This window comes from Balaenoptera musculus, chromosome 8 (assembly GCF_009873245.2).
Source record: "Balaenoptera musculus isolate JJ_BM4_2016_0621 chromosome 8, mBalMus1.pri.v3, whole genome shotgun sequence".
Lineage (NCBI taxonomy): Eukaryota > Metazoa > Chordata > Mammalia > Artiodactyla > Balaenopteridae > Balaenoptera > Balaenoptera musculus.
Window position 1 is genome coordinate 15142346 of NC_045792.1, and position 26726 is coordinate 15169071.

Below are 26726 nucleotides of genomic sequence, written 5' to 3' on the forward strand. Positions count from 1 at the left end.
TTTTCATATGCCTCTTGGCCATCTGTACGTCTTCTTTGGAGAAATGTCTATTTAGGTCTTCTGCCCATTTTTGGATTGGGTTGTTTGTTTCTTTAATATTGAGCTGAATGAGCTGTTTATATATTTTGGAGATTAATCCTTTGTCCATTGATTCGTTTGCAAATATTTTCTCCCATTCTGAGGGTTGTCTTTTCATCTTGTTTATGGTTTCCTTTGCTGTGCAAAAGTTTTGAAGATTCATTAGGTCCCATTTGTTTATTACTCTAGGTGGTGGATCAAAAAAGGTCTTGCCGTGATTTATGTCAAAGAGTGTTCTTCCTATGTTTTCCTCTAAGAGTTTTATAGTGTCCAGTCTTACATTTAAGTCTCGAATCCATTTTGAGTTTATTTTTGTGTATGGTGTTAGGGAGTATTCTAATTTCATTCTTTTACGTAGCTGTCCAGTTTTCCCAGCACCACTTGTTGAAGAGACTGTCTTTTCTCCATTGTATATCTTTGCCTCCTTTGTCAGAGATTAGTTGACCATAGGTGTGTGGGTTTATCTCTGGGCTTTCTATCTTGTTCCATTGATCTATGTTTCTGTTTTTGTGCCAGTACCATATTGTCTTGATTACTGTAGCTTTGTAGTATAGTTTGAAGTCAGGGAGTCTGATTCCTCCAGCTCGGTTTTTTTCCCTCAAGACTGCTTTGGCTATTCGGGGTCTTTTGTGTCTCCATACAAATTTTAAGATGATTTGTTCTAGTTCCGTAAAAAATGCCATTGGTAATTTGATAGGGATTGCATTGAATCTGTAGATTGCTTTGGGTAGTATAGTCATTTTCACAATATTGATTCTTCCAATCCAAAAACGTGGTATATCTCTCCATCTGTTGGTATCATCTTTAATTTCTTTCATCAGTGTCTTATACTTTTCTGCATACAGGTCTTTTGTCTCCCTAGGTAGGTTTATTCCTAGGTATTTTATTCTTTTTGTTGCAATGATAAATGGGAGTGTTTCCATAATTTCTCTTTCAGATTTTTCATCATTAGTGTATAGGAATGCAAGAGATTTCTGTGCATTAATTTTGTATCATGCAACTTTACCAAATTCATTGATTAGCTCTAGTAGTTTTCTGGTGGCATTTTTAGGATTCTCTATGTATAGTATCATGTCATCTGCAAACAGTGACAGTTTTACTTCTTCTTTTCCAATTTGTATTCCTTTTATTTCTTTTTCTTCTCTGATTGCCATGGCTAGGACTTCCAAAACTATGTTGAATAATAGTGGTGAGAGTGGACATCCTTGTCTCGTTCCTGACCTTAGAGGAAATGCTTTCAGTTTTTCACCATTGAGAATGATGTTTGCTGTGGGTTTGTCCTATATGGCCTTTATTATGTTGAGGTAGGTTCCCTCTATGCCCACTTTCTGGAGAGTTTTTATCATAAATGGGTGTTGAATTTTGTCAGAAGCTTTTTCTGCATCTATTGAGATGATCATATGGTTTTTATTCTTCAATTTGTTAATATGGTGTATCACATTGATTGATTTGCATATATTGAAGAATCCTTGCATCCCTGGGATAGATCCCACTTGATCGTGGTGTATGATCCTTTTAATGTGTTGTTGGATTCTGTTTGCTAGTATTTTGTTGAGGATTTTTGCATCTATATTCATCAGTGATATTGGTCTGTAATTTTCTTTTTTTGTAGTATCTTTGTCTGGTTTTGGTATCAGGGTGATGGTGGCCTCATAGAATGAGTTTGGGAGTGTTCCTTCCTCTGCAATTTTTTAGAAGAGTTTGAGAAGGATGGGTGTTAGCTCTTCTCTAAATGTTTGATAGAATTCACCTGTGAAGCCATCTGGTCCTGGACTTTTGTTTGTTGGAAGATTTTTAATCACAGTTTCAATTTCATTACTTGTGATTGGTCTGTTCATATTTTCTGTTTCTTCCTGGTTCAGTCTTGGAAGGTTATACCTTTCTAAGAATTTGCCCATTTCTTCCAGGTTGTCCATTTTATTGGCATAGAGTTGCTTGTAGTAGTCTCTTAGGATGCTTTGTATTTCTGCAGTGTCTGTTGTAACTTCTCCTTTTTCATTTCTAAATTTATTGATTTGAGTCCTCTCCCTCTTTTTCTTGATGAGTCTGGCTAAGGGCTTATCAATTTTGTTTATCAAAGAAACAGCTTTTAGTTTTATTGATATTTGCTATTGTTTTCTTTGTTTCTATTTCATTTATTTCTGCTCTGATCTTTATGATTTCTTTCTTTCTGCTGACTTTGGGTTTTGTTTGTTCTTCTTTCTCTAGTTCCTTTAGGTGTAAGGTTAGATTGTTTACTTGAGATTTTTCTTGTTTCTTTAGGTAGGCTTGTATAGCTATAAACTTCCCTCTTAGAACTGCTTTTGCTGCATCCCATAGGTTTTGGATCATCGTGTTTTCATTGTCTTTTGTCTCTAGGTATGTTTCGATTTCCTCTTTGATTTCTTCAGTGATCTCTTGGTTATTTAGTAATGTATTGTTTAGCCTCCATGTGTTTGTGTTTTTTACGTTTTTTCCCCTGTAATTCATTTCTAATCTCATAGCATTGTGGTCAGAAAAGATGCTTGATATGATTTCAATTTTCTTAAATTTACTGAGGCTTGATTTGTGACCCAAGATGTGATCTATTCTGGAGAATGTTCCATGCGCACTTGAGAAGAAAGTGTAATCTGCTGTTTTTGGTTGGGATGTCCTATAAATATCAATTAAATCTATCTGGTCTATTGTGTCATTTAAAGCTTCTGTTTTCTTATTAAGTTTCTGTTTGGATGATCTGTCCATTGGTGTAAGTGAGGTGTTAAAGTCCCCCACTATTATTGTGTTACTCTCGATTTCCTCTTTTATAGCTTTAGCAGTTGCCTTATGTATTGAGGTGGTCCTATGTTGGGTGCATATATATTTATAATTGTTATATCTTCTTCTTGGATTGATCCCTTGATCATTATGTAGTGTCCTTCCTTGTCTCTTGTAACATTCTTTATTTTAAAGTCTATTTTATCTGATATGAGTATAGCTACTTCAGCTTTCTTTTGATTTCCATTTGCATGGAATATCTTTTTCCATCCCCTCACTTTCAGCCTGTATGTGTCCCTAGATCTGAAGTGGGTCTCTTGTAGACAGCATATATATGAGTCTTGTTTTTGTACCCATTCAGCAAGCCTGTGTCTTTTGGTTGGAGCATTTAATCCATTCACGTTTAAGGTAATTATCAATATGTATGTTCCTATCACCATTGTCTTAAATGTTTTGGGTTTGTTTTTGTAGGTCCTTTTCTTCTCTTGTGTTTCCCACTTAGAGAAGTTCCTTTAGCATTTGTTGTAGAGCTGGTTTGGTGGTGCTGAATTCTCTTAGCTTTTGCTTGTCTGTAAAGCTTTTGATTTCTCCATCAAATCTAAATGAGATCCTTACCGGGTAGAGTAATCTTGGTTGTAGGTTCTTCCCTTTCATCACTTTAAGTATATCATGCCACTCCCTTCTGGCTTATAGAGTTTCTGCTGAGAAATCAGCTGTTAACCTTATGGGAGTTCCCTTGTATGTTATTTGTCGCTTTTCCCTTGTTGCTTTCAATAATTTTTCTTTGTCTTTAATTTTTGCCAATTTGATTACTATGTGTCTCGGCATGTTTCTCCTTGAGTTTATCCTGTATGGGACTCTCTGCGCTTCCTGGACTTGGGTGGCTATTTCCTTTCCCATGTTAGGGAAGTTTTCGACTATAATCTCTTCAAATATTTTCTCAGGTCCTTTCTCTCTCTCTTCTCCTTCTGGGACCCCTATAATGCGAATGTTGTTGCATTTAATGTTGTCCCAGAGGTCTCTTAGGCTGTCTTCATTTCTTTTCATTCTTTTTTTCTTTAGTCTGTTCCACAGCCGTGAATTCCACCATTCTGTCTTCCAGGTCCCTTATCCGTTCTTCTGCCTCAGTTATTCTGCTATTGATTCCTTCTAGTGTAGTTTTCATTTCAGTTATTGTATTGTTCATCTCTGTTTGTTTGTTCTTTAATTCTTCTAGGTCTTTGTTAAACATTTCTTGCATCTTCTCGATCTTTGCCTCCATTCTTATTCCGAGGTCCTAGATCATCTTCACTACCATTATTCTGAATTCTTTTTCTGGAAGGTTGCCTATCTCCACTTCACTTAGTTGTTTTTCTGGGGTTTTATCTTGTTCCTTCATCTGGTATATAGCCCTCTGCCTTTTCATCTTGTCTATCTTTCTGTGAATGTGGTTTTTGTTCCACATGCTGCAGGATTGTAGTTTTTCTTGCTTCTGCTGTCTGCCCTCTGGTGATTGAGGCTATCTAAGAGGCTTGATGGGAGGCTCTCCCCAACTATTATTGTATTGCTGTTTATTTCTCCTTTTAGCTCTTAGCTTTTGCTTTTGTATTTAGGTGCTCTGACGTTGGGCACAAAAATATTTACAACTGTTTTATCTTCTTGATATATTGGCCCCTTGATCATTATATAACGATCTTCTTTGTCTCTTTTTTACCATTTTTAAAGTCTGTTTGTCTGATATAAGTATAGCTACCCCTGCTTTGTTGTTGTTCTTACAATTTGCTTGAAACATTTTTCCATCCCTTCACTGTCTGTGTGTCTTTAAGGCTAAAATGACTCTCTTGTAGGCAGCATATCATTGGATCTTTTTTTAAAAAAAACCCATTCAGCCATTCTACGTCTTTTGATTGAAGAGTTTAGTCTGTTTTCATTTAAAGTAATTATTGATAAGTAAGGACTTACTGCTGCCATTTTGTTAATTGTTTTCTAGATCCATTGCTCCTTGTTTCTTATCCTGCTGTCTTTTTGTGTGTTTTGATATCTTGTGGTAAAGAATACTTTGACTTCTTTATGTTGTTCTGTGTAATTACTATAGGTTTTTCCCTTGTGGTTACCATGAGGCTTAAAGAAAATACCTTAAAATTGTAACAACTTAACTTCAATAGAATTCCCAAGCTTTACACTTTTACTTCTCCTCCCTCTCATATTTTAGAGTATTGAAGTTACAATTTACATATTTTTCATTGTATAACTAGTAACAGATTATTGTTGTTATGGTTATTTTTACTACATTTGTTTTCTAACTTTTAGAGTTGTAAGTGAATTACACACCACCATTATCACATTATTGAATCTAACTTTGACTATTTATTTACTATTACCACTGAGATTTACACTGCCTTCTGAGTTCTTATGATATTAATTAGAGTCCTTTTATTTCCACTCAAAAAATTCCTTTTAATTGTTCTTATAAGGCAGGGCTAATGGTGATGAATTCCCTCAGCTTTTGTTTGTTCAGGAAAGTCTTTATCCCTCCTTCATTTCTGAAGGACAGTTTCACCGGGTATAGTACTGTTGGTTGACAGTTTTTTTTTTCCCCTTTCAATATTTTGAATATTTTATCCCATTCTCTTCTGACCTGAAAAGTGTCTGTTGAGAAATTTGCCAACAGTCTTGCGGGGGTTCCCTTATATGTAACTTCTCTTTTCTCTTGCTGCTTTTAAAATTCTTTCTTTGTCTTTGACTTTTGACAACTTAATTATAATGTGTCTCAGTGTAGCCCTATTCAGGTTCAACTTATTTGAGATTCTCTTGGATCTGGATGTCTATTTCTATCCCCTTCTTTGGGAAGTTTTCAGCCATTATTGCTTTAAAAATACCTTCTATCCATTTCTCTTTTTATCCTTCCAGAATTCCCATAATGTAAATGCTGTTTCTTTTCCTTGTGTCCCATAAGTTCTATAGGCTTTCTTCACTCTTTTTTTTTTTTTTTTTTTCTTTTTGCTCCTCTGACTGGACAGTTACAAATTTCCTATCTTCCAGGTTGCTGACTCTTTCTTTTGCATGACTGAGTCTGCTTTTCTACTCCCTATTGAATTCTTCAATTGTATTTTTCAGCTCTAGGATTTCTTTTTTCTTTTCTTTTTTTTTTTTTTTTGGATGGTTTCTATTTCGTTGCTGAACTTGTTGGGTTCATGCATTGTTTTCCTAATTCCATTTAGTCATCTGTGTGTTCTGGTAACTCACTAAACTGCCTTAAGAGCAGTATTCTGAATTCTTTGTCTGACAGAACATAGATCTCCATTTCTCTAGGGTCAGTTTTTAGAACTGTATTAGTTTCCTTTGGTGGTCTCATATTTATCTGATTTTTCTTGGTGATTGATTCCTTATGTTGATATCTTCCCATTTGAGTAAGTGGTCTCTTCTTCCAGAATTTGCAAGTTTGCTTTGGCAGAGACAGTTCACTTCTCAGATCAGTTTGGATTTCTGGATGTATCTGCTGGTGGGGCCTGCTACTAGGATCTATTTTGGTGTGAGGCAACTGTTTAAGCTCTGAGGTTGGGGAAGGGGGATGCCACTGGCTAAGAACAGCTGGATAAGATTGCTGGCATGGTTCCCTACCCAAGTGAGGCTGTAGGATGGGCTCTGTCATTGCCTGAATTCTCTGGTCAGGCTTCCTACACAGTTGGGACTGGATGCTATACTCAGCAGTTGGTGGGGCTATGAATTAGCTTTCTTGCCCTTGTGGGGCAGCAGAATGGGACCCAGGGCTTGCATGGCTCATTGCTTGAGGACCCAAATCAGGCAAGATTGTGCACGGAATATCCTGGTCAGGTGAGGCCACCAGTTTTGCTCTGTAGACAGGGAAAGCCACAGGCTGTGTTCTCTGTCCAAGTGCCACTGTAAGCAGGGCTGTTGGATGGGCTATGCAGCTTCTCATGTGCTCTGGGAGGGTTCCCTGGTCAGGTGCGCTAAAGGCTGTATTCAGCAATAAGTGGGGCTATGAATTAGTTTCTCTGTCCAGGAGCTGGGAGAACAGCTCCAAGGCCATTAAGGCTCTTTGTGGTCTTGACTCAAGCTGACCTGTGCCCTAAGTTCCCTGGTCCAACAGGGCTACTGGCTTTGCTCTGGGGGTGATCAGTTCTGCCCCCTGCCTCTGGACTCAAGCGTTGCTGGATTATGTAGCAGCTTCCAGGTGTTCTCAGCAATGCTTCCTGTTAGATGGACCAAGAGCCAAACTGGCAGCCAGTAGGGCTATGTCTGTTCTCCTGCCTGGGCGGGACTGGGAGGCCGCTTCTGATAACTCCCAGATTTTCCCAAGGAGGCCTTCTGGTTGGGAGGGGCTGGGAGGCACACCACAGCTGGTGGGGCTACGACTCAGCTCTTCTGCCTGGAAGTGAGCCGACCAGCCTCCAGGGACTGCAGAACTCCTCATTTGAGGAGCTGAGTCGTGCAGACCTGCACTCCACCAAGTTCCCTGGTCACACTGCACCATCGACTTGTTCTGCAAATGAGCAAAGACACAGGTTGGGACTACTATGTGGGCTCTGCAAGTGGGAATTTGGTCTGCCAAGACCCAGTGCTGGAGGCCTCTCTCCCTTCTCCATCACCATCAGATTCCCAGTGGTTGAGCCCCACAGAGTCCCCTGCAATCCAAGGGGGTGAAACCAAGGCTCCCATGAAATGACCCACAATTCTGGGGGTGCTGAATGTCACCCTTGGACTCTCTTTTCCCTCTGGAGGAACCATAGGCCCAAGGGAGACCTCTCGGTGTGGGGCGGGCTGTGCTGACCTGGGGGAGGGGCAATGTGGTCAGTGTGTAGCTGCTCCTCTTACCCTCTTCCCACCCCCCCCCCCCAGTGTGGTCTGCCTGGGTCTCTGTGGTACAGAAGGTGCTTCATCCTTGCTCCCGGGTTCTAGGATTCTCTCAGTGGTGTCTTGTCCGTGGATAGCTGTTAGTTGCTCTTGTGGCGGGGGGCAAAGTCAGGAACACCCTATGTCACCATCTTGGTGACATCATTCCCCTTACTGCGTGTTGAACACTGAGAACTTTATATGGATTAACTTCTTTAATCCTCATAACCATTTTATGGGCTAGATGCTGCTATTTTTAAATCGTCTTTAATTTTTTTTTAGTTTTATTGAAGTATAGTTGATTTACAATGTTGTGTTAATTTCTGCTGTACAGCAAAGTGATTCAGTTATACATATATTCTTTTTCATATTCTTTTCCATTATGGTTTATCACAGGATATTGAATATAGTTCCCTGTGCTATACAGTAGGACCTAGCTGTTTATCCATCCTATATATACTAGTTTGCATCTGCTAATCCCAAACTCCTACTCCACCCCTCCCCCACCCCATCTCCCCCTTGGCCACCACAAGTCTGTTCTCTTTACCTGTGAGTCTGTTTCTGTTTCATAGATATGTTCACTTGTGTCATATTTTAGATTCCACATATAAGTGTGATGTCATATGGTATTTGTCTTTTGCTGTCTGACTTAATTTGCTTAGTATGATCATCTCTAGGTCCATCCATGTTGCTACAAATGGCATTATTTCATTCTTTTTTTATGGCTGAGTAGTACGCCATTGTATATATATACCACATTTTCTTTATCCATTCATCTGTTGATGGACATGTTGTTTCTATGTCTTGGCTACTGTAAATAGTGCTGCTATGAAAATAGGGGTGCATGTATCTTTTTGAATTATAGTTTTGTACAGATATATGCCCAGGAGTGGGATTGCTGAATCATATGGCAACTCTAATTTTAGTTTTTTGAGGAACCTCCATACTGTTTTCCATAGTGGCTGCACCCATTTACATTCCCACCAACAGTGTATGAGGGTTCCCTTTTCTCCACACCATCTCCAGCAATTATTGTTTGTAGACTTTTTAATGATGACCATTCTGACTGGTGTAAGGTGGTACCTCATTGTACTTCTGATTTGCATTTCTCTAGTAATTAGTGATGATGAGCATCTCTGTATGTCTTCTTTAGAGAAATGTCTATTTAGGTCTTCTGCCTATTTTTCAATTGGGTTGTTTGGTATTTTTGTTGTTACGTTGGGCTAGATACCGCTATTAACCCCATTTTACAGGTGTGAAAATCAAGGCACAGAGAGGATAAAGTGGGAACCTTTGATTCACACCCCCACTGCCTTTAAACCTGAGTGAGACCCCCCACCCCAAGAGTAGATGCCCCTCTCCTCCATGATGGCAAATGGTGTTAACACTGCCCTTCACTGGGCCCTCTGTCTACACACCTGCTGGAGATGGCAAAGCTAAGCAGGGAGGCTGGAGAGGTAGGTTGGAGATGCAGAAGGTTCAAGGATGAATGAGGAGACATTCCAATTCATCAGCATTGGTGATGGTAGGTGCTCCATTTTTTTTAACCGTCACTTCCCCACCTCCCCCAAAGAAGCTGCTGGAGGTATGGGCAACCCCTGCCAGCACCCCTCCCCACCTGAGGCCTATATTAGGCCACTGGACGCATTCAGTCCCTCTCTGGATGACGGCAGCTCTCCACCCAAGGCAGGCCCCTCAGTCACCGAATCTGAGGCAGCTACCCTGCTTTGTCCCTGGGCTGTGGATTTGGGCTTCGAGCTTTTGACCAGGGAAGACATAGGCCCAGAAAGGACTTGCTCAGGTCACAGAGCTTGTAGATGTCAGAGCCAGAAGTAAACCCAGGTGTCCTAAGGCCAGGGTTATTTTCCCACCCCCATACTGCCATTGTGTGTGGAAGTTTGTGTGTGTGGGGGGGGGGGGGGGTGCTATTATGCTCAGCGTTGCTCCCTTAAGAGGCAATGAACATCTTACAGAAGAGCTTTGGGCAACTGCCTGAGCCCCACGGGAGGAATGACCCTTACCCCACCAGTCAAAGGGAAGAGTCCGAACAGCCTCCATTCTTTCTTGTATTTACATAAAATCTCCAGAAAGAACTGGTATATTTGTTACCTTCGAGGAAACGGCCCACGGATGGGCTCTTGTACCATTTGAATATTGAGCCATGTGAACTCAGAGCCTATTCAAAATAAATACCCTTTTAAAAATACTCTTTCCTTAAGCCCCAGGCTAGGAGTCAGGACTGCTCAGATCTGGTCCCGCCTCCGCCCCGCAGACTGCACCTTTGGCCTCTCCTGTGATCTCTCTGGGCCGCTCCCTCCACTGTGAGATCTGAGTGGGCTGCAAGAGTCACCCGCAGGCTTCTCTCCACGCCTTCCTCCTTCCCGTCCTCAGAGCGGCTCGGACACCGGGACACAGAGGGGGCTGGGTTCCTTTGTATGTTTTGTCTTTAAGTCGGTTTTCTTTTGCGAGTCCATGAAACACGGCCTGATTCTCAGTTGGTTCTTCTAGCAATTTTGTTGCTACAAATCCAAGACTACGAAGGCTGTTCACACCACTGGAGCAGGAAAAACTCACCTAACTTTGCCAGCCTAGGACTTCAGGGGACTTACCGTTCATTTGTCTGTATGGGGAAAACAACGACGACAGCGGCCTTTGGGAAATGGCACAGTGAGTCTCGGGGCCGGTAGGTGGAGTCGGGAGGCTGGGGCACTTCCCCACTGGGACGGGAGCTCTCAGGGCACAGCGATGGGGTATGAGGCTCTGCGCTTATAGGGAACTCAGCTGCTTCCTCCAGGACCTCAGGCACTTAAAGATCTCTGAGGCTTGGTTTTCTCATCCATAGAAATGGAGCTAAAACTATCTACATCACAGGTTTGTCGTGTGAGTAGATCCAATACCTAGGTGTTCTGTGAATATTAATTTCCCTCCCTGTATTTTTAAGCAGGAGGCAAAGTCCTTCAAAAAGGAGACATATTCACACAACTGCCTTGTAGCAACTGGACCTGCAGCGATTTAATTGATGTAAAAAACACAGGATTGTCACCAGAGTTGGTTGTAACGTATGAGCTATTCCCAAAGCACGTAGAACGAACCAAATAACAAAACGGATGTTTTATGTCGTAGACTGATGCCGAAAAAGTGTCTGGGGGTAAACAAGCCAACTGGAGCTTAGTTTCTTATCCCATGACAGAGAAACGAGGGTAGGATGGTGGAGAGTTGGTTTCTATGCATTGGAGATGCAAGGGCAACCCCACAGCTTTCAAGACAAGAAAAATGGGGCATTTTATTTAAACAATGGGGCAGATGTTGAACATCCCCTGCATGTCCCCCCGAGGAGCCCACTGATGGGAGGTGGGGCTGCAGGATGCTGTGCCAGAATGGCAGCAGCTCGCACTGGCACTTGATCCCTCCCTGCCAAGGCCAGGCCCCTCACCTCCTTCAGAACAAGTCTCCAAGCTCTGAGGAGGGGCGGCAGGGGGATGGGGTGGGCGGTGGCACAGCTGGAAAAGACAGATGGAAACAACCCTTGTGTATACCCAAGGTGGTCCGGGAAGAGAAAGCCAAGGTGAGGACCAGAGCCATCCCAGACTTTTCCTATGGCTTGTTGGCTTCCTGATAGTTGGGTACTTGAGCCCTGAGAATCTAGCTGGGATGCTCTGGGGAAGGGGAAGGGAGTGCTCCTGAGGACAGCCCCAGGGCCAGCAGAGGGAAGACAGGCAGCGAAACTTCTGGGGCCAGCCTCCAGCCACCTCCCGCAGAGCTCTGGGCCCAATACTGAGAGAGTCAAAAGAGAGAGAACATTCAAGAAAGGGGACATTTTTTTTTAAAAAGTCTGATCTCTACACGGCTGAGGTATTAGAGAGACGGGGCCTGGTCCCAGGGTACAGACACTCCAGGGGGGCTTTGTTCTGGCGAATTAAGGACCACACACGTGACCCTGGGAGCTCCAAGCAGGCCCTGCAGGTCCGAGAGACCAACTCCGCTCCAAAGGAGTCCCCTGGCCTCTGAAGGAGGCAGCTCCTCCAGTGCCACCTTCTCCTGAAGGTGCCCCTGTCCCCGCTGCCCCACGTCAATGTTGCCAGTCCGCAGGAGTCACACAGGGCAGCCCGAGATGTGTTTGTTACACGGTCTCGGGCGGCGGCTTACTGTTTCTGGTCATACCATCCTTTCCCCCACCCCCCCAACGCCGCCGGTTCCCCGTGGTTCCTCTAGGTTCTGAGTGAGGCAAGCAGCAAAGAGGGACGGGAGAACGCTTTATCAGAGGGAGTAAAGTGCAGGCAGCAACTCGGGCACTTGGTCTGGACGCAGGAGAGGCCAGGCTGTCCCCCCACCCCCGGCTCAGGGCCTCAGTAGCGATACACCTTCAGTCTGTTGTTCTCATCCAGGCCCAGCTGCAGGAGGCCGGAACCAGCCGTTGGCTTGGGCATCGAGGAGAAGAGATGTCTGGCCACAAGGTGAAGGAAAACTCTGCAGTCAGCTGAGCACACCTGGGGAAGGGTCACAGGCCAAACGGGGTCCTCCTGGCACCCCCAGGGCCCACACGCCTTGGCAGTTACAGCAAGAAGGGATCAGGGTTTGGACAGCAGCTAAAAAGATACGACTTGGGGTCATTCTTATAATGTTCCAGCCACTTGCGGTGAGCCTCGATCATGTCCTGGAAGTTGGCACTGCCCACCTCGGGGACTTGGGAGAGGGGACGCTGTAGGAGGCGGAGCTGCTCACTGCGGGGAGGGCAGAGGAGGCAGGAGTGCCAGAGGGTTGGCGGGGGTGGGGGGTGGGTAGTGTCTCTGGAGCAAGGCAAGAATGCCCCTCGGGGATGAGGAGCATCTGTTTCCAAAAGGGTGCATGCTCCTGACGGCAAGGCTCCCACAGCTGCCTGTTCCCGGCCAATCTCATCTGCAAAAGCTTCCCTCTCTATCGACTCAAATACCTTCCCAGCAGCAGCTCCCAAGTTGGCCAAAGGGTGAGAGGGCTTGTACTTATGGTTGGGGGCCTGCAGGGGTACATCAGGGGCTACATTCGGTAAGGAATAAGATGAATGGAAAACTAATAACAGGTTTCAATAATTGCCCATCATCTGTCTCCCCCCACAGGGCGCCCCCTCTCACTCCAGATGTTGCTCAGCGGGCCTGGGGGAAGAAGGGAGCCGTGCGATGCAGACAGAGCTCAGGGGCAAGAGATGAAGGCCACACTCCAGGGCTGGAAGGGGCAGGGTCCCACCAGGGGCCCATTTCTCCCCAAGGTGCCACAGGGCAGCTTCCTCACACGGCTGGATCAGGTAAGGCCCGCCGGGCCCCACTGGGACCTCATTGGTTGGGACTTTTCTCTGGCTGTGGAGCTGCACCGCACAGCCAGGCAGCTTCGTGGCCTGGGGACCTGCCTAACCGCTCTGGGTGATGTGACAGGGAGTTCTGGTCCCCTCACAGGTCCCACCTGCGCAGGGAGCTGCAGCGAGCGGCTGAACGGTGTGGCTCCACCCGGAGCCCACAGGGAGGCTTACCTGGCAGACACATACCCCAGCCTGTTTTCCAGGGGGGCAGGGCCACTGCTGAGGAACGGGATGCCAGCTGGAAAAGTGGGAGGAAAGCATTCAGAAATGGGCAGCGGTTCACCTGAGCCAGCCCCCTCCTGCCTTCCCCGAGAAACTGCAAAGGCACTGCCCCCAAACAAACAAAAACAGGAAAAGCTTCTGTGGTTGGAGGTGAGAGACAGAGGATGGCCAGGAATGGTCCTATTTATTTTATTTCTAAAACTGAAATTATTTTCAATTTGGGTCGGGATAAGGAGACGAACTTTTTCCTTCAAATAACTGTTTTTATGGCTTTTCACATTCCTTAGCAGGGCTATGAGACCAGGGGAGGCCACAGACAGCAAAGTGGTCATGAACCCTCGAGTCACAGAGACATGGGGTCAAAACCCAGTCTGTTGCTCACTCCCTGGACACCCTGGAGCATATTATCATCAATACCTAACCTCTGAGTCTCAGTTTCCCCATCTGTAAAATGGGAATAAATATTATAACCTCAGAGGGTTAATATAAGGACTAAATGAAAAACCATATATAAAATGCCTAGCCCATAATATATATAACACACAAGATGGCAGCGATCATGACACTGACAACAGTGACCTCCTAGGTTCAGCTGAGCTCTAGAATCCATCGTAAAGGCCCCATCCGGTAAACCGGCAAGACACATAGGGCCTCCAGCCACAGGGCGAGCAGCAAGGTCCTCTCAGGCACCTGCCATGGAGTCAATGGGCCATGCCAAAGTTGGGGGTGAGGCGTAGGCAGAGGAGGAAGGCAGAGAGGCTGAGCCCAGAACCACGCATGGCCTAGAGGGAGGCTTACTTGGAAAATACTTGCGCCACTTCTCCACCAGGAAGTCGTCCACGGTCTGAGCCACGGAGGAGGAGAGCCGGGGGCCCAGCTCTGGGTCCCAGGCCCACTGGGTGGACGTGGGTGGAGCCGGGGATGAGGCTGAGACCCGGGCCAGGGAGGGGTAGGAGGGAGCGGGGGTGCTCCTGGAGGCCTGGGCGGGGAGCGGTGCGGGCGTGGAGGTGAAAAGCGGCGGAGGCTGGGTGTCGAGGCTGCCCAGCACGCTGAGGACACCGTTGAGCTGGCTGCTGATCCGCTGCAGGGAGCTGCTCAGGTAGTGGATCTTGTTGGGGAAAGTGGGCCTCGGGGTCGGGCCGACTGAAAGGGAAGAGGCAGAGGGTGGGGCAGGACTCGGGCTCGGGGCCCTGGAATGGCCCAGGCCAAGCTGGCACTGTGCATCCTACCGGCCCACATCCCCACCCCTTCCCCGTTCCTCCCAACAAAAGCCCCAGGGCTTCTGTGTTCCAGACAGGAAGCTGGCCGAGAGAAAGAGCATCCCCAGGGCGAGGCCCGCCACCCCTTTGTAGGCCACAGCTGCAGAGGGAGAAGAGCCTTCCCGAGGGGGGCGGGGGGCGGCACCAGGAGGGACAGGCTAAGAGGGACCCCTGTCTCACTGTGAGGACCCTGCACGCTCAGAAGGCTTCCCCTGAGCCTCTGGGCCCTGTGCGCTGGGAAGCCCAGAGGGCTCACTGCTGCCCAAGCGTCTGCTGAGCACCTGCTCCAGACGCCGGCCCCCGGAGGCCCGCCACGCAGGGAGGGGCTGCACCTCCGTTCCCCATGGATACCCCACTCACTGTGAGGCAGGGGGCAGGATTCGGAACTGTCACTGCTCCCGTCTTCCAGGTCGCTGAGGTCAAAGGTCACCACCTTCTTGGTGGGGGGTCCTCTCAGAGTGTCTTCATCTGAAGCCTGGTGGGTGAAGCGGCAGTAAGGACTTGCCCTGTGCTTTCTGCCCACTGCCCTCGTGACACCTGAGGACTTGGTGGGTAGGCTCTCTGGGCCCAAAGTTCTAGGAGAGGCACGTCATATAGGCTGCCTTACAGGCGAGGCTACGAGAACTCAGCCACCGAAGATAGGGCAGTAGGGCCACCAGGACCAGGCAGACCCCAACCCTTCCCCCCAGTAGGGCCACCAGGACCAGGCAGACCCCAACCCTTCCCCCCAGTAAACACTGCCCATGGTGTCTCTCCACCTAAGCTCCCCTCCTGTTGTACCTACACCTCTGGCATCTGGGGGACAGGCTACAAGGCCCCAGGGAAGGTAGGGAAACCTTCTAGGAGCCTCTATTCCTGACACCTGGGGCAAACCTCTCCTCGGGCACCAGGACAGGGGCCAGTCCTCTCCCAAGAACCTTCAGGAAGAGGCTCCGGGTCTGCTCAGGACCACTCAGCACAGACATCCAAAGCCCCAGATGTGTTCAACAAATTCAAAGCTGAAGCCACTGCCGTTTTCACCAGCCCAGAAGCCCTAAGCCTACTGCCAATCCTGGGCCCTAGCAGCCCAGCTGTCCCGACACAGGACCAAAGAACCCAACTGAATCCCAGGAATAGAGGAGGGAGGCCATGGCAGCAATTGGGCTGCACCTCGTCCCAGAGAGAAGACTCCAGCTGATGCAGCTTCTCCTCCTTTTTCTTCAGCAGGTCGTGGCCTTTCCGCATGGCTGACTTCATCTCATCCAGGTGCCTGGTCTCCTAGAGCCAGGAAGAAAGGGGAGGAGAAAGATGGTGACTAACCACACAGGCAGATGCCGGAGGCCCAGCTCTGCCGTTTGTAGGCTGGCTGATCTGGGTGATCTTGAACAAATCACTGAACTCTCAGTCTGGATATTCATCTAAAAAACAGAAATACTACTTCTCATAAGGTCGTGAGAAAAGAAGAGAGTATGCTATGTGCCCTCCACTATGCCCACTCCTAATAAATTCTCAAATGGTTACTGTTAACCAAATGGTTATTATTATCACTGCTCCAACTACCAATACTATCAGCAGCAGCATCGGGAAGGATTCAGCAGAGCAATGACAGGGCCTAGGGGTAGCATGTAGATGTCACTGGGAAGGCTGCCCCTCTATAGGGACCAGCCTCTTGCCCTCTGCTGCCCCCCAGCCAGGCTTAGGGGCCACAGCTCACTCACCAGCTCTGAGCACCATCAGAATTCTAAGGGACCAGGTATGATCGTCTGCCAAGACCCTCGAATGGCAGAGAGAGCTGTGATCCCACTGATAATAACCAAGAAGTCTCTGCCTTTTCATTGCAAATTAAGGTCTCAGAGAAGGAAAACAGAGAAGTAACTCAAGCTTATGCCGAGTGTGCTCAAAAGATTTTCACTTATGAGTGAAGTCTTGAGTGTGATGGAATGGCCAAGCACTGTGGAACTTCTCTCCTCTTCCCCTAGAAAATGGGAATACCACTACTACCTTGCACATCATCTATGGATATTGTGAGGCCCAAATGACTTCCTATTAGAGAAAGCATTCCACACACTGCCCTGGCACGTAAATGTAAGGAAGCTTCCATCCTCGTGGAGATCGTATCCTGTATCTCCTGTCTGGTCTCCCTAGACTTGTCCAGTGACCCCAAAGCCCATGTGACCACTCTCGTGGAGTCACCAGAATGATCAACTGAGGGCGAGCCCAAAGGGAGTGCCACCGGCTGCCCTAGGCCTCCCCCACACGTCTGGCAGGCCCTCCCCCGGGCTCCTGACCTCCTCCAGGTCCTTGCACATGTCCTCCAGGGCCTTGGTGCCTGGCGGGTCTTTGGCCGCCTCCTGAGCGCTGGCCAGCTCGTGGCGCCAGTGCTGCTGGGCGGCCTTCAGAGCCGTCTGCCGCCTCCGCATGGAGCGCGTCTGCCGGACCAGGAACTCCTTGGCGCTGCGGAGAGCTACCCCCTCGGCAGAGAGGTAGTGCCGGGCGCTGCGGGGGGACAGGCCAGGGTGGGGGGTTGGAGGGGGAAACACACTCTCTGAGAACCCCTGCTGTGGGTCACAACCACTTCCCCAGCAGATGCCCATCCTGAGCACAGACTGCGGTGCTGGGGCCGGGCAGAGTGCGGGGACGTCGCCACTAAATACCCACAGTGTGCGGGGCACGTGCTGCGCTGAGTCCTCCCACCCTGACTCTGAAAGGGAGCGTGCCTGAGGCCTCCAGAGATGGCCAGACACTCCCATCAGCCTGACCCACAAGCAGAGGTCAGCAGATGCCAGGGATCACCGTGGGCACCTTCTTGGCTTGTCAGAGACGATTCCTCAGGCACCCAGGTGCCCTTCCCTGAACCGAGCCCCCCTGGAGACCGCTATCACGTTTCAGTCCACCCCGGCTCTGTGACGCAGGCACTCACTTCCCCTTCCTGGCATCCTCAACGCAGAATAAGACAGGTTATTGGAACTCACCTGTCCAAGGACAAGTCGGTCTCCTCCTTGCTCTGGGAGAGGGAAAAGGATACCTCTTTAGTCTGGTTCTAGGACACACAGTAGAAAAGGCCCATTGAATGTAACATCAGATACACTACAGGCTCAAAGGACCCCGAAGTCCCTCCTAGTGGCCCAGACGCAGAAATGGTTCTGCCAGCCGCTGGACTATTCACTTACAGACATAATCTGACTGATGGAGAAGGGGACTAGGAATGATAAGAACAGGAGGCTAAGGTTCTATGCAGAACAGAGCCAGGACCCCTCCAGGAGCCCCACGCCCCGGTGCCCCACCCCCTCCCGGTGCTCTCTTGGAGGCCCACCCCCTCCTGGTGCCTGGAGCCTTGCCCTAGCCCAGCCACCCTGACCCTTCCAAGGCACAGAAAAGCTCACCGTCCCAAGGGATTTCCTCAGGTCCTCAATGTGGAGATCGGGCTCAAAACGTGGGGAAGCATTACTCTCCTCTACCGCCAGCTCTTTCAACAAGTCCTGCTTCCTCTGAGCTTTGGCCTCCAGGTCACTGTGGTGGGAGACGAGGGGGGGCGGGGGGGGGAGGCAGGGTCACATGATGAAGCAGGCCAGGCAGCACACTGTCAGGGCTCCTGGGGGGAAGGGGGGAGAACCATCTCCATCCCTTCACTCCTGTCAAAGACCCTGGAGGCAGAGCTGGGGCGTGAACAGTAGAACCAGGGACCCCCGGCTACTCACAGCCCCGACTCCCTACAAAACGCAGCCCCTCCACCTGGCTCCACCTCTGCCTGTTAACTGGGCCGTGAGTAGACAGGGCCCATGAGCAGCAGAGGTCAGAGGGCAGGCGAGAGGCAGTAGGGGTGGCTAAATGCAGGGGTACAGACCACCTGACATGCTTCTGCAGCCTCTGACTCTGGGTCTGCAGCAAATCCACCTGGGACTCCAGCTCCAACTTGCGGGCCTGGAGCTCCTCGAGAATTCTTCGGAGCTGCCGGTTTGACTCCAACAGGTGGCTGTGCTCCTTCTTTGCCTCCTCCAGGTGCTGATGGGTGGCTGCGGCTTCCTGGGGGCAGCAGGAAAGAGAGACACACCCAGAGACGTTGGGGGGGGGGGCGGGGAAGGCAGGGAGCGAGCAGCACCAGACACCAGGGAAGAGCAATAGGGAGAGGATGGCACCAGGCACCCTGAAGGCCTGTGTCTGCCTTCGGCGTCAGTGTCCCCCACCAGCCCCACCCCCGGCGGCTCCTGAGCTGGTCCCACACACTGGGGCTATTGGTGCGATAGCAGCCAACATAGTCTGGAACCCAATTCCGTGGACAGATCAGGTGAACAAAGGGGTGGGGGAAGGGGAGATAGAGGAGGGAGGACAGGAGAGGCCGACAAACCTCGCTCTCCAGCACAAACTGCCTCTGCACATCGAGGAGCTGCTGCTTCTCCTTCCGGGCGGCCTCCTCCTGCGGGCGAAGGAAAGGACCGGCCATCTGGCCATCTCCGGGCCCCGGGTCCTCTCCTGGGGAAGCTGACTCCAAGGTCCAGGGTCCCCGAGAGCCTGTCCTCCGCCCCCGCTCCCGCACCTGGACATCCAGCTGAGCCAATCTGGCCTTGACATCCTTGGTTCTGGTGTCAAGCTCCACCTCTAAATCTTGGAGTTTCCTTTCCTGCACAGAAGTGTAGGTGGAGAGAAAGACGTGCGCGTAGCAAGAGCACAGGCACGCGCTGAGCAGCAGGAGGGGTTTGTGACCTACCACCCCATACCACCTGCTCCAAGCTGGGCTGGCTTCCCCCACTTGCCCCCATGACCTCCCAGCAGCGCACCACCTCTCGTCTATTTCAGCGGGGGCGAGGAGAGGCAAAGGCGCCAACCCCGAGGCCCTGGGGCTGCTGACCTCCGCCTCTAGTCCTGGGGATGCTCCCTGGCCCAGAAAACAAAAGCGCAAGGATGCCCCAGCTTGCGCATGGCCAGCGAGAGACCCCCACCCCTGAAGCTGTCAGGCTCCGTCTGCTGCTGCTGCAGTGCCGGCCCCCAGCACTTTTCTGCCCGGGGTGGAAGGGTCGGGCAGGGCGGGCCCCAAGCGACCGTCAGTCCGGGGCCCCCACCTGCTCCCGGAGCCACCGCTGCTGGTCCTCGAGCTGCCGGGCCCGCTCCTGCCTCACCGTCTCCAACTCCCGCTCGTGGGCCCTGCGCAGGCGCTCCAGCTCTCCCGTCAGGTGCCCCAGGAGTTCGGCCCGCTGCTTCCTCTCCTGCACGGACGGTGGGGCCGCCGGTGGGAAACCACAGCCGCCCCTCCCACCCCTAAAACCACAGCCCACCCTGCAGCCTTGGGTCAGTGCCATCAAGGACCCCAACAGGCCTCTAAGGCCGGCTCTTGGAGAAGAGCAGGAGAGCGCTGAGGATGGCGAGGTCCCGCCCCCAGAAAGCCTGCACCCCGGCTCTCTGCTGCTGAAACAACGCTGGTCAGACGTGCTGAGAAATCCCTGGGTGCAAGCCGGCCTCTCCCAGCACCCCTGCACGTCCAGCCTTCCTTCCTTAAGGGAAGAGAGACCGTTACTAAATTCTCCCTCTTCCTCAGCAAGGGCAGAACTGGTTTGGGAAGGGAGTCAACTACATTTCACCACGACGGGCCGCTATTTCTGCCCTGGTGCAAAGAGTCTGGGATACCGGTCCCAGTTACTGGAGGAATAGCCTAGAAACCCCGGGTAAAGGCCTGGCTCTGGGCTAAAGTCAGCCACCAGCCCTCCCCCTCGTCCACCCCCAACATGAGCAAGCCGGCATGGGTCCACTTAAGTCACTGAACGTTCCCACCGAAGGCTGAAGTTGGGCAGATAATATCTAAATATTGGTTGGCTCTTGCCAGTCTATTTCCTGGTGTCCTGGAATTTCTATTAACCCTGGTGGCACGGTGTTGGGTGGTTAAAATTGAAGACTTTGGAGTCAGACCGTCTGGCTTGAATCCTAGCTCCTCTACTTAACTAGCCAGGGTGGGCTTGGGAGAGTTGCTTACACTCCCCAGGTCTCAGTTTCCTCTTTTTAAAATGGAGATAATGAGAGTATGAACCCCCTAAGGGTGTCGTGAGGACTAAATGAGGTAATATACCTAAAGAGCTTAGGACAGTGCCCGGCACGTCGTACAAGCTCAGTACACGTCGGCTGTTATCAATATGAGAGCAAAGTGCAGCCTGATGATGGGGAGGAATCACTCCTCACCTAATGCTTTAGTAAAAACGCAAAACATGATCTCACCATTGCAGGGTGCCAGGAAAGAAAGCCTCCCACCACCCCTGACCACAGGTGGTCCCCTTCCCAGGCCCTCCGGCCAGCCGGGAAATGAGCCGTGTGTGTGTGTGTGTGTGTGTGTGTGTGTGTGTGTGACCCCGGGGTGTGTGTGTGTGTGTGTGAGACCCCGGTGTGTGTGTGTGTGTGTGTGTGTGTGTGTGTGTGAGACCCTGGTGTGTGTGTGTGACCCCGGTGTGTGTGTGTGTGTGTGTGTGTGAGACCCCAGTGTGTGTGTGTGTGACCCCAGGGTGTGTGTGTGTGTGTGTGTGAGACCCCAGTGTGTGTGTGTGTGACCCCGGGGTGTGTGTGTGTGCGCGTGCATGTGTGTGTGTGTGACCCCGGGGTGTGTGTGTGAGACCCCGGTGTGTGTGACCCCGGGGGGTGTGCGTGCGTGTGTGTGCACATGTGCGTGTGTGTGCGCACGCGCGTGTGTGCGCACGTGCACGCACACATGCGCACCAGGGAACGTGGCGCAGTCACCTCGGCGGCATACTGCTCCCGGGCCTCAGCCACCAGCTGCTGATGCTCCGCCTTCATCTTGTCCATCTTCCTCTCGTGTTCCCTCTCCACCTCCTGGCGCTTCTCTCTCAGGAGGCCACTGAGCTGCAGGGCAGGCGGCAGGGACACGACATGCAGGACTGAGGCTGTTGCAGCACCCGGGGACCGAAGCACTTGGAGGGACTCATACACACACGTGACACAACCTCCCCAACGTCCCCACATGCACACGTCAGGTGACATACACACGGCCACACCCAGCACGCCCTCGTCCTCACATATAGGGCACGGGGGTGGAGAAGCACTTGGCCTCCAGGGAACTAAGGCATAAAAACGGACCCTGAAGTCCCGACCCCAGCTGAGCTGTCCAAAGCAAAGCAGAGGACCCCTGGGCCAGGGTGGCTCGGCCGACTGCCAGAGTGTCCGCGACGGGTACACAGAGTCGAAGGGGCAGACCAGCACTCACCTCTTGCTCATACTCGAGAGCCTGGTACACTTTCTGATGAGCTCTCTGCTCCGCCCGCCCAAGGCTCTCCTGCAGCTGGGCCTCCTCTTTCTGTTGTGCTTCCTCCATCTTCTTCTGGAGGCTGGAGACCACCTGGGGAGGCACCCGCACAGGGGAGCATGACCCGCACAGAGCACTGCAGAGTGGCCGCGGGGGGCTCGCTTCCCAGGGACCCAGCACCCATCCCCCCAGGGGCTGCAGGAGAGGGAGACTCCCTCCCTAGGGGACGGGGTGCAGGTGAAGGGGTCCCGCGGCTCACACCCCAGGATGCCCAGGGTCTGCCCCGCAGGCCGCCGCCCCTCACCTCCCTGTGCTTGGCCTCCAGCGAGGAAGAGAGCCGCTCCAGCTCCTCTCTGTGCTCCCTCTCCAGCGCTGCCACCGCCTGGGGCAGAACAGAGGGCCTGTGAGGACGCAGGGCAGGCTGGCCGGGCTCTGACCTGAGACGAGGGAGAGCCAGAAGACCACCCCCAGTGCCTCTCGAGCTAAGCAGTCAAGGGGAACCGCAGGCACGTCTTTGTTCCTCCGAAATAACTGTCCCTCAAGTCTGCACCTTGCAAACGAACAGGGACGTGAAGGCCAGAGTGGAGGGGCCTTTCAGTAAGGCTCGGTCACGGCTTCCATTCCCCTGCCTCTAGGCCACCGGTACACAGGCAACGCTCCTGCCTGTGAATAAGGGCCAGGCAGGGAGGCCTGCACGTCTCAGCACCACCTCCCAGAGCGCGTGCAGTACAATGACGTCCCCACACCCCCATGCCTCGCTGCAGGCTCCCCGGGCCTGAGAGCTGAAACTCCACCCATCACCAAAAGAAAACAAAAGTTCCACGTGGCCTATCACCTACTTCAGCCTCTTACCTAGAGACAGACCCACCGGACTGGAGGGACAGGGAGTAAGGACAAAGGAGAAAAACTTCCTCTGAGGGGGCTAGCCTCTCACTCCGAGGCAGGGGAGGAAAGGAGAGAAACGCGAGGTCCTCACAGCTGCCCCTCAGGGACAAGGACAAGGACAGGGCCCCTTGGTCTCAAGAGCTCTGGTCTGGTTTAAGTTCTTTCAGTCATGAAATCTTCCCATATCCACAGGCCGGGTCCACACGGGCCCAGACAGCCGGCCCAACATCTCGTTGCCCATCCACGCAGACACCCGCTCTCCACCTGGCTCCCCACCCTGCGCCCCAAGGCTGGCGCTTCCTCTTCCTCAGTGCTCAGTCCCTCCCCAGGCAGCCCAGGATCACATCGGGGCGGGGAGGGGGGCCGCTCACATCTTTCCTCTCCCCTTCCAGCTGCTCCCTCAGCTGCTGCAAGGCCCTCTCCTTCTCCGTGTTCAGGGCGGCCTGCTCTCTCTTCTCCGAAGCCTCCATGTCTTCCCTGAGACGCTCCAGCGTCTGCCTGCTTCTCTCTTCCAAGCTGGCCCTCTCAGCCTTCTGTAGAGACTCCAGCTCTTCTCGCAGCCTCTGCAGGGAAGCCTCGTGCTCGGCCCTGGGCAGACAAGCGGGTGGGGATGGGCCTGGGCACTGGGGGAGGGGGGGTGGACCTCCAGGGGGCCGGGCAGCCCACAGCCCGCACTCACCTGATCTGGTCCTCATCCACTTCCACACTGCACTGCACCTGGGCGCAGAGCCGGGACAGCCTCTGGCCTTCCTGCTCTCTCACCAGGCTCTCCTCCTCCTCGGTGGCTCTCTGCAGCTGCTCCTTCAGGGAACTGTAAGCAAAGGAAAGGCAAGTTTGTTGGCGGGACCACAAGGCCTTCCCTCTTTTAGGCATAACCCCTGGCTCTCGGCATCCAAAAGCCCATAGCCTGCCTGTGAAGCTTCCTAAGTCTTTTTTTTTTCTAATTTTTTTTTTTTTAATTCATCATTTATTTTTGGCTGCCTTGGGTCTTTGTTGCTGAGCACGGGCTTTCTCTAGTTGCGGCGAGCAGGGGCTACTTTTCGTTGCGGTGCGTGGGCTTCTTATTGCGGTGGCTTCTCTTGTCGCAGAGCATGGGCTCTAGACATACAGGCTTCAGTAGTTGTGACACGTGGGCTCAGTAGTTGTGGTGCACGGGCTTAGTTGCTCCACGGCATGTGGGATCTTCCCAGACCAGGGCTCGAACCCATGTCCCCTGCGTTGGCAGGCAGATTCCCAACCGCTGCGCCACCAGGGAAGTCTTTTTTTTTTTTTTTTAATTTATTATTTATTTTTGGCTGTATTGGGTTTTTTCATTGCTGCACGTGGACTTCTCATTGGGGTGGCTTCTCTTGTTGCGGAGCACGGGCTTTAGGTGTGCGGGCTTCAGTAGTTGTGGCGCACGGGCTTAGTTGCTCCGCAGCATGTGGGGTCTTCCCGGACCAGGGCTCAAACCTGTGTCCCCTGCATTGGCAGGCGGATTCTTAACCACTGCACCACCAGGGAAGTCCAAAGCTTCCTAAGTCTTAAAGACGAGTCTAACCTCAGCCTCTGGGTCCTGCTGCCTCCCTCTAATACCTCCCCGGGTTAGAGGGGCTATGAACCACCTGCTCTTTGCCGCCGGAAGCAGATTATAGGCTCCTTGATCCCAGCACAGCATTTCTGCCAAAGGCTCCCCTCGGCCTCCAGGTTCACCTCGGTGGCGTTCACTCAAGGTGGGATCCAGTCTGACTCCAGCCCAGCTCTGGCCACGGCAGATGAGCCACCCCCTCTAAACCCCACTACACTCGTCCCTGCCTCTTGGCCTTTGTTCATGCTGGTTCCCCCGCCTAGAATCCCCTTTCCTACCTGACGAACCTGTGTTCCTTGTTCAACACCCAGCTTCCTCCTCTCAGAGAAGTCTTTCCAAGTTCATCAATTACCTTTCTGCTCCCAACACACTTTATATGATGACCTTTCTTATCCATGCCGCTCCGTGCCACGCATCACGCTGCACCATAATTAATTAATCTTTTGTACGTGTGTTTTCCTTACAAGTCTGGGAGCTTCTCCAGAGAAAGAGTCTTGTCTTAAAACCTGTTTTAGGGCTTCCCTAGTGGCGCAGTGGTTGAGAATCTGCCTGCCAATGCAGGGGACACGGGTTCGAGCCCTGGTCTGGGAAGATCCCACATGCCGCAGAGCAACTAGGCCCATGAGCCACAACTACTGAGCCTGCGCATCCGGAGCCTGTGCTCCGCAACAAGAGAGGCCGCCATAGTGAGAGGCCCGCGCACTGCGATGAAGAGTGGCCCCCACTCGCCGCAACTAGAGAAAGCCCTCGCACAGAAACGAAGACCCAACACAGCCATAAATTAATTAATTAATTAATTAAAAACTTAGGATTTCTTTAAAAAAAAAACAAAAAACCTGTTTTATCCTAAGTGCCAAACACAGTAACAGATACGAAGTAGGTACTCAATGCATGTTTGTTGAATTTGAACAGTATCGCCCAGGCCTAAACCATAAGCAAGCTTTGATTATCTACGAGGGGTATCATACTCGCAGACTAATGATAGTAACCATCTCATCCCAAGCAGACAGCCCTCCTGCGGCCCCCACGTGACCAGGGGCTGTGTGCTGTGCATGATTCGGAAGACAATTTCTTTGAAAAGCTTCTGGAGTGAATTCCAAAGCCAGAAAAGATTTAGGTTCATTTCCTATTTTAAGTTATCAGCACCTCTGCTGCTCTCTTCCACGATGACAGAAAATTTGAGTGAAGTAAAAATCCTTCCTTCTAGATTCCTCAGAAATCCTTTCTCTTCATCCTGTGGCCAAATGTTACACGTAGCACCGCAGAATGGCAGAGCTGGAAGGGTCTTTAGAGGTTAAGTCCTGCATTTTACAACTCTCTCTCTTTATCTTACAACTAAACTCAATCTCCTCGTTTTGTAACTAAAGAAACTAAGAGTGAGCCTGTCTGCCTTCCTGCCTGCTTTCTCATTCGAGAAATATCTGCTACAAGGTCAGCTGGGGTTTCCAGAAATTTCTACCAAGTGGCAGCTTCCCAGCAGAGAGGAGGCCCCACCCCTCAGAAAGGCTCACATGTAAACAGAAACAGGGTTCTCGTGATAAACTACTTTGAAGACAGCCAGGCAAGGCACTGCCCACAGAGAAACCACTTAGTCAAGACCGCTGACACTGTACTGATTTCGACTGAAAATATTTACAATCAAGAGCCACCATTTATTGAGCAACTACTGTGTTTCAGGCCCTGAGTCGGATACTTTTGGCAGGCTGGTTTTCACCACGACTTAAGAGGTCTCTGGGAGGCCCCCTCTGCAGTTGGGGGGTTTGGGGAGGGACAAAAGGCACAGTCAGCCCAGCCGAGGGTGACCAGGAAGAGAGAGGAGCCTGGTAGGCGGGCAGGGAGACACCACGGGGATTTCCTCCCAGGCACTGTCTCTCAAGGTAAGCTGAGTCGCACCTGTTTGGGTGGGCCCCCGCCCCAAGTTTCAGTTGGCTGGAAGAGGAGGATGCTGTGGGAAGATCCGTTCTCTGGGATGTACTCTGGCTGGGGATCCAGGAGGGGTGACATAAGGATGGATGCAGGGTCAGTAGATCCTGTGTTGGGCTAATGAGAGTGACTGTCCCCAACCCTCTGGGTAGTTGGGTGTTGGTTTTGTTAGTTTCTCTAAATTAAGCATAAATACTTTTATAAGTCTTTGCTATGTATGATAGAAAAATAGCAAGTCTCTAGCACTTTTGGATGTTCTGTCCAAGAGGAGAAGATTTAGCCTTTAGTTTAATTGCCAAGTAAGTGAAATATATTAACATCTTTTTGTAGCACCTTTCCCATCCTGGAACTGTGACAAAGATTGCTTATTACCCTCTCAATATCCATTCTCCTATTTTTCTTTACTAAGAGAACACTGATCTTTTTCTATCAGGTACAGAGGACCAGCTGAAGGACTACATTTCCCAGTTACCCTTTGCAACCAGGGGTAGCCAGCCAGATATAAGTGGAAATTATTGGGTAAAGTTTCCAGGAAAACTCCTTTAAAGAATAAGCAGAAGTTATTGGGTAAAGTTTCCAGGAAAGTGCCTTCAAAGGGACTGAATGAGCTAGAAGGTGCCCCTATTCTTCCTGCCTGGAGCACAGACACGATGGCTGGAGATCCAGCAGCTATACCGGACT

General features: G+C 50.7%; 1 protein-coding gene across 4 annotated transcripts in view; it reads right to left on the reverse strand.

The window, feature by feature from the left end:
* Window positions 1-10636: 10636 nt before the first annotated feature.
* The window catches only part of CEP164 (centrosomal protein 164), a 72782-nt gene continuing 56692 nt past the window's right edge, over window positions 10637-26726 (reverse strand). For 2 of the 4 annotated variants that reach the window (XM_036861850.1, XM_036861849.1), the window contains 19 exons: window positions 26016-26102; window positions 23235-23366; window positions 22927-23143; window positions 21975-22052; window positions 21632-21763; window positions 21148-21270; window positions 19491-19634; window positions 18968-19051; window positions 18779-18847; window positions 18281-18456; window positions 17817-17943; window positions 17406-17473; window positions 16722-16929; window positions 15604-15711; window positions 14815-14929; window positions 13994-14338; window positions 13145-13211; window positions 12243-12365; window positions 11991-12087 (listed from right to left, as the gene is read on the reverse strand). In XM_036861850.1, the coding sequence (XP_036717745.1) occupies window positions 11991-12087; window positions 12243-12365; window positions 13145-13211; window positions 13994-14338; window positions 14815-14929; window positions 15604-15711; window positions 16722-16929; window positions 17406-17473; window positions 17817-17943; window positions 18281-18456; window positions 18779-18847; window positions 18968-19051; window positions 19491-19634; window positions 21148-21270; window positions 21632-21763; window positions 21975-22052; window positions 22927-23143; window positions 23235-23366; window positions 26016-26102 (2500 nt within the window). Of the gene's footprint in view, window positions 12088-12242; window positions 12366-13144; window positions 13212-13993; window positions 14339-14814; window positions 14930-15603; window positions 15712-16721; window positions 16930-17405; window positions 17474-17816; window positions 17944-18280; window positions 18457-18778; window positions 18848-18967; window positions 19052-19490; window positions 19635-21147; window positions 21271-21631; window positions 21764-21974; window positions 22053-22926; window positions 23144-23234; window positions 23367-26015; window positions 26103-26726 lie in introns of all 4 variants that reach the window. The other 2 variants (XM_036861848.1, XM_036861851.1) reach the window with 2 other exon arrangements.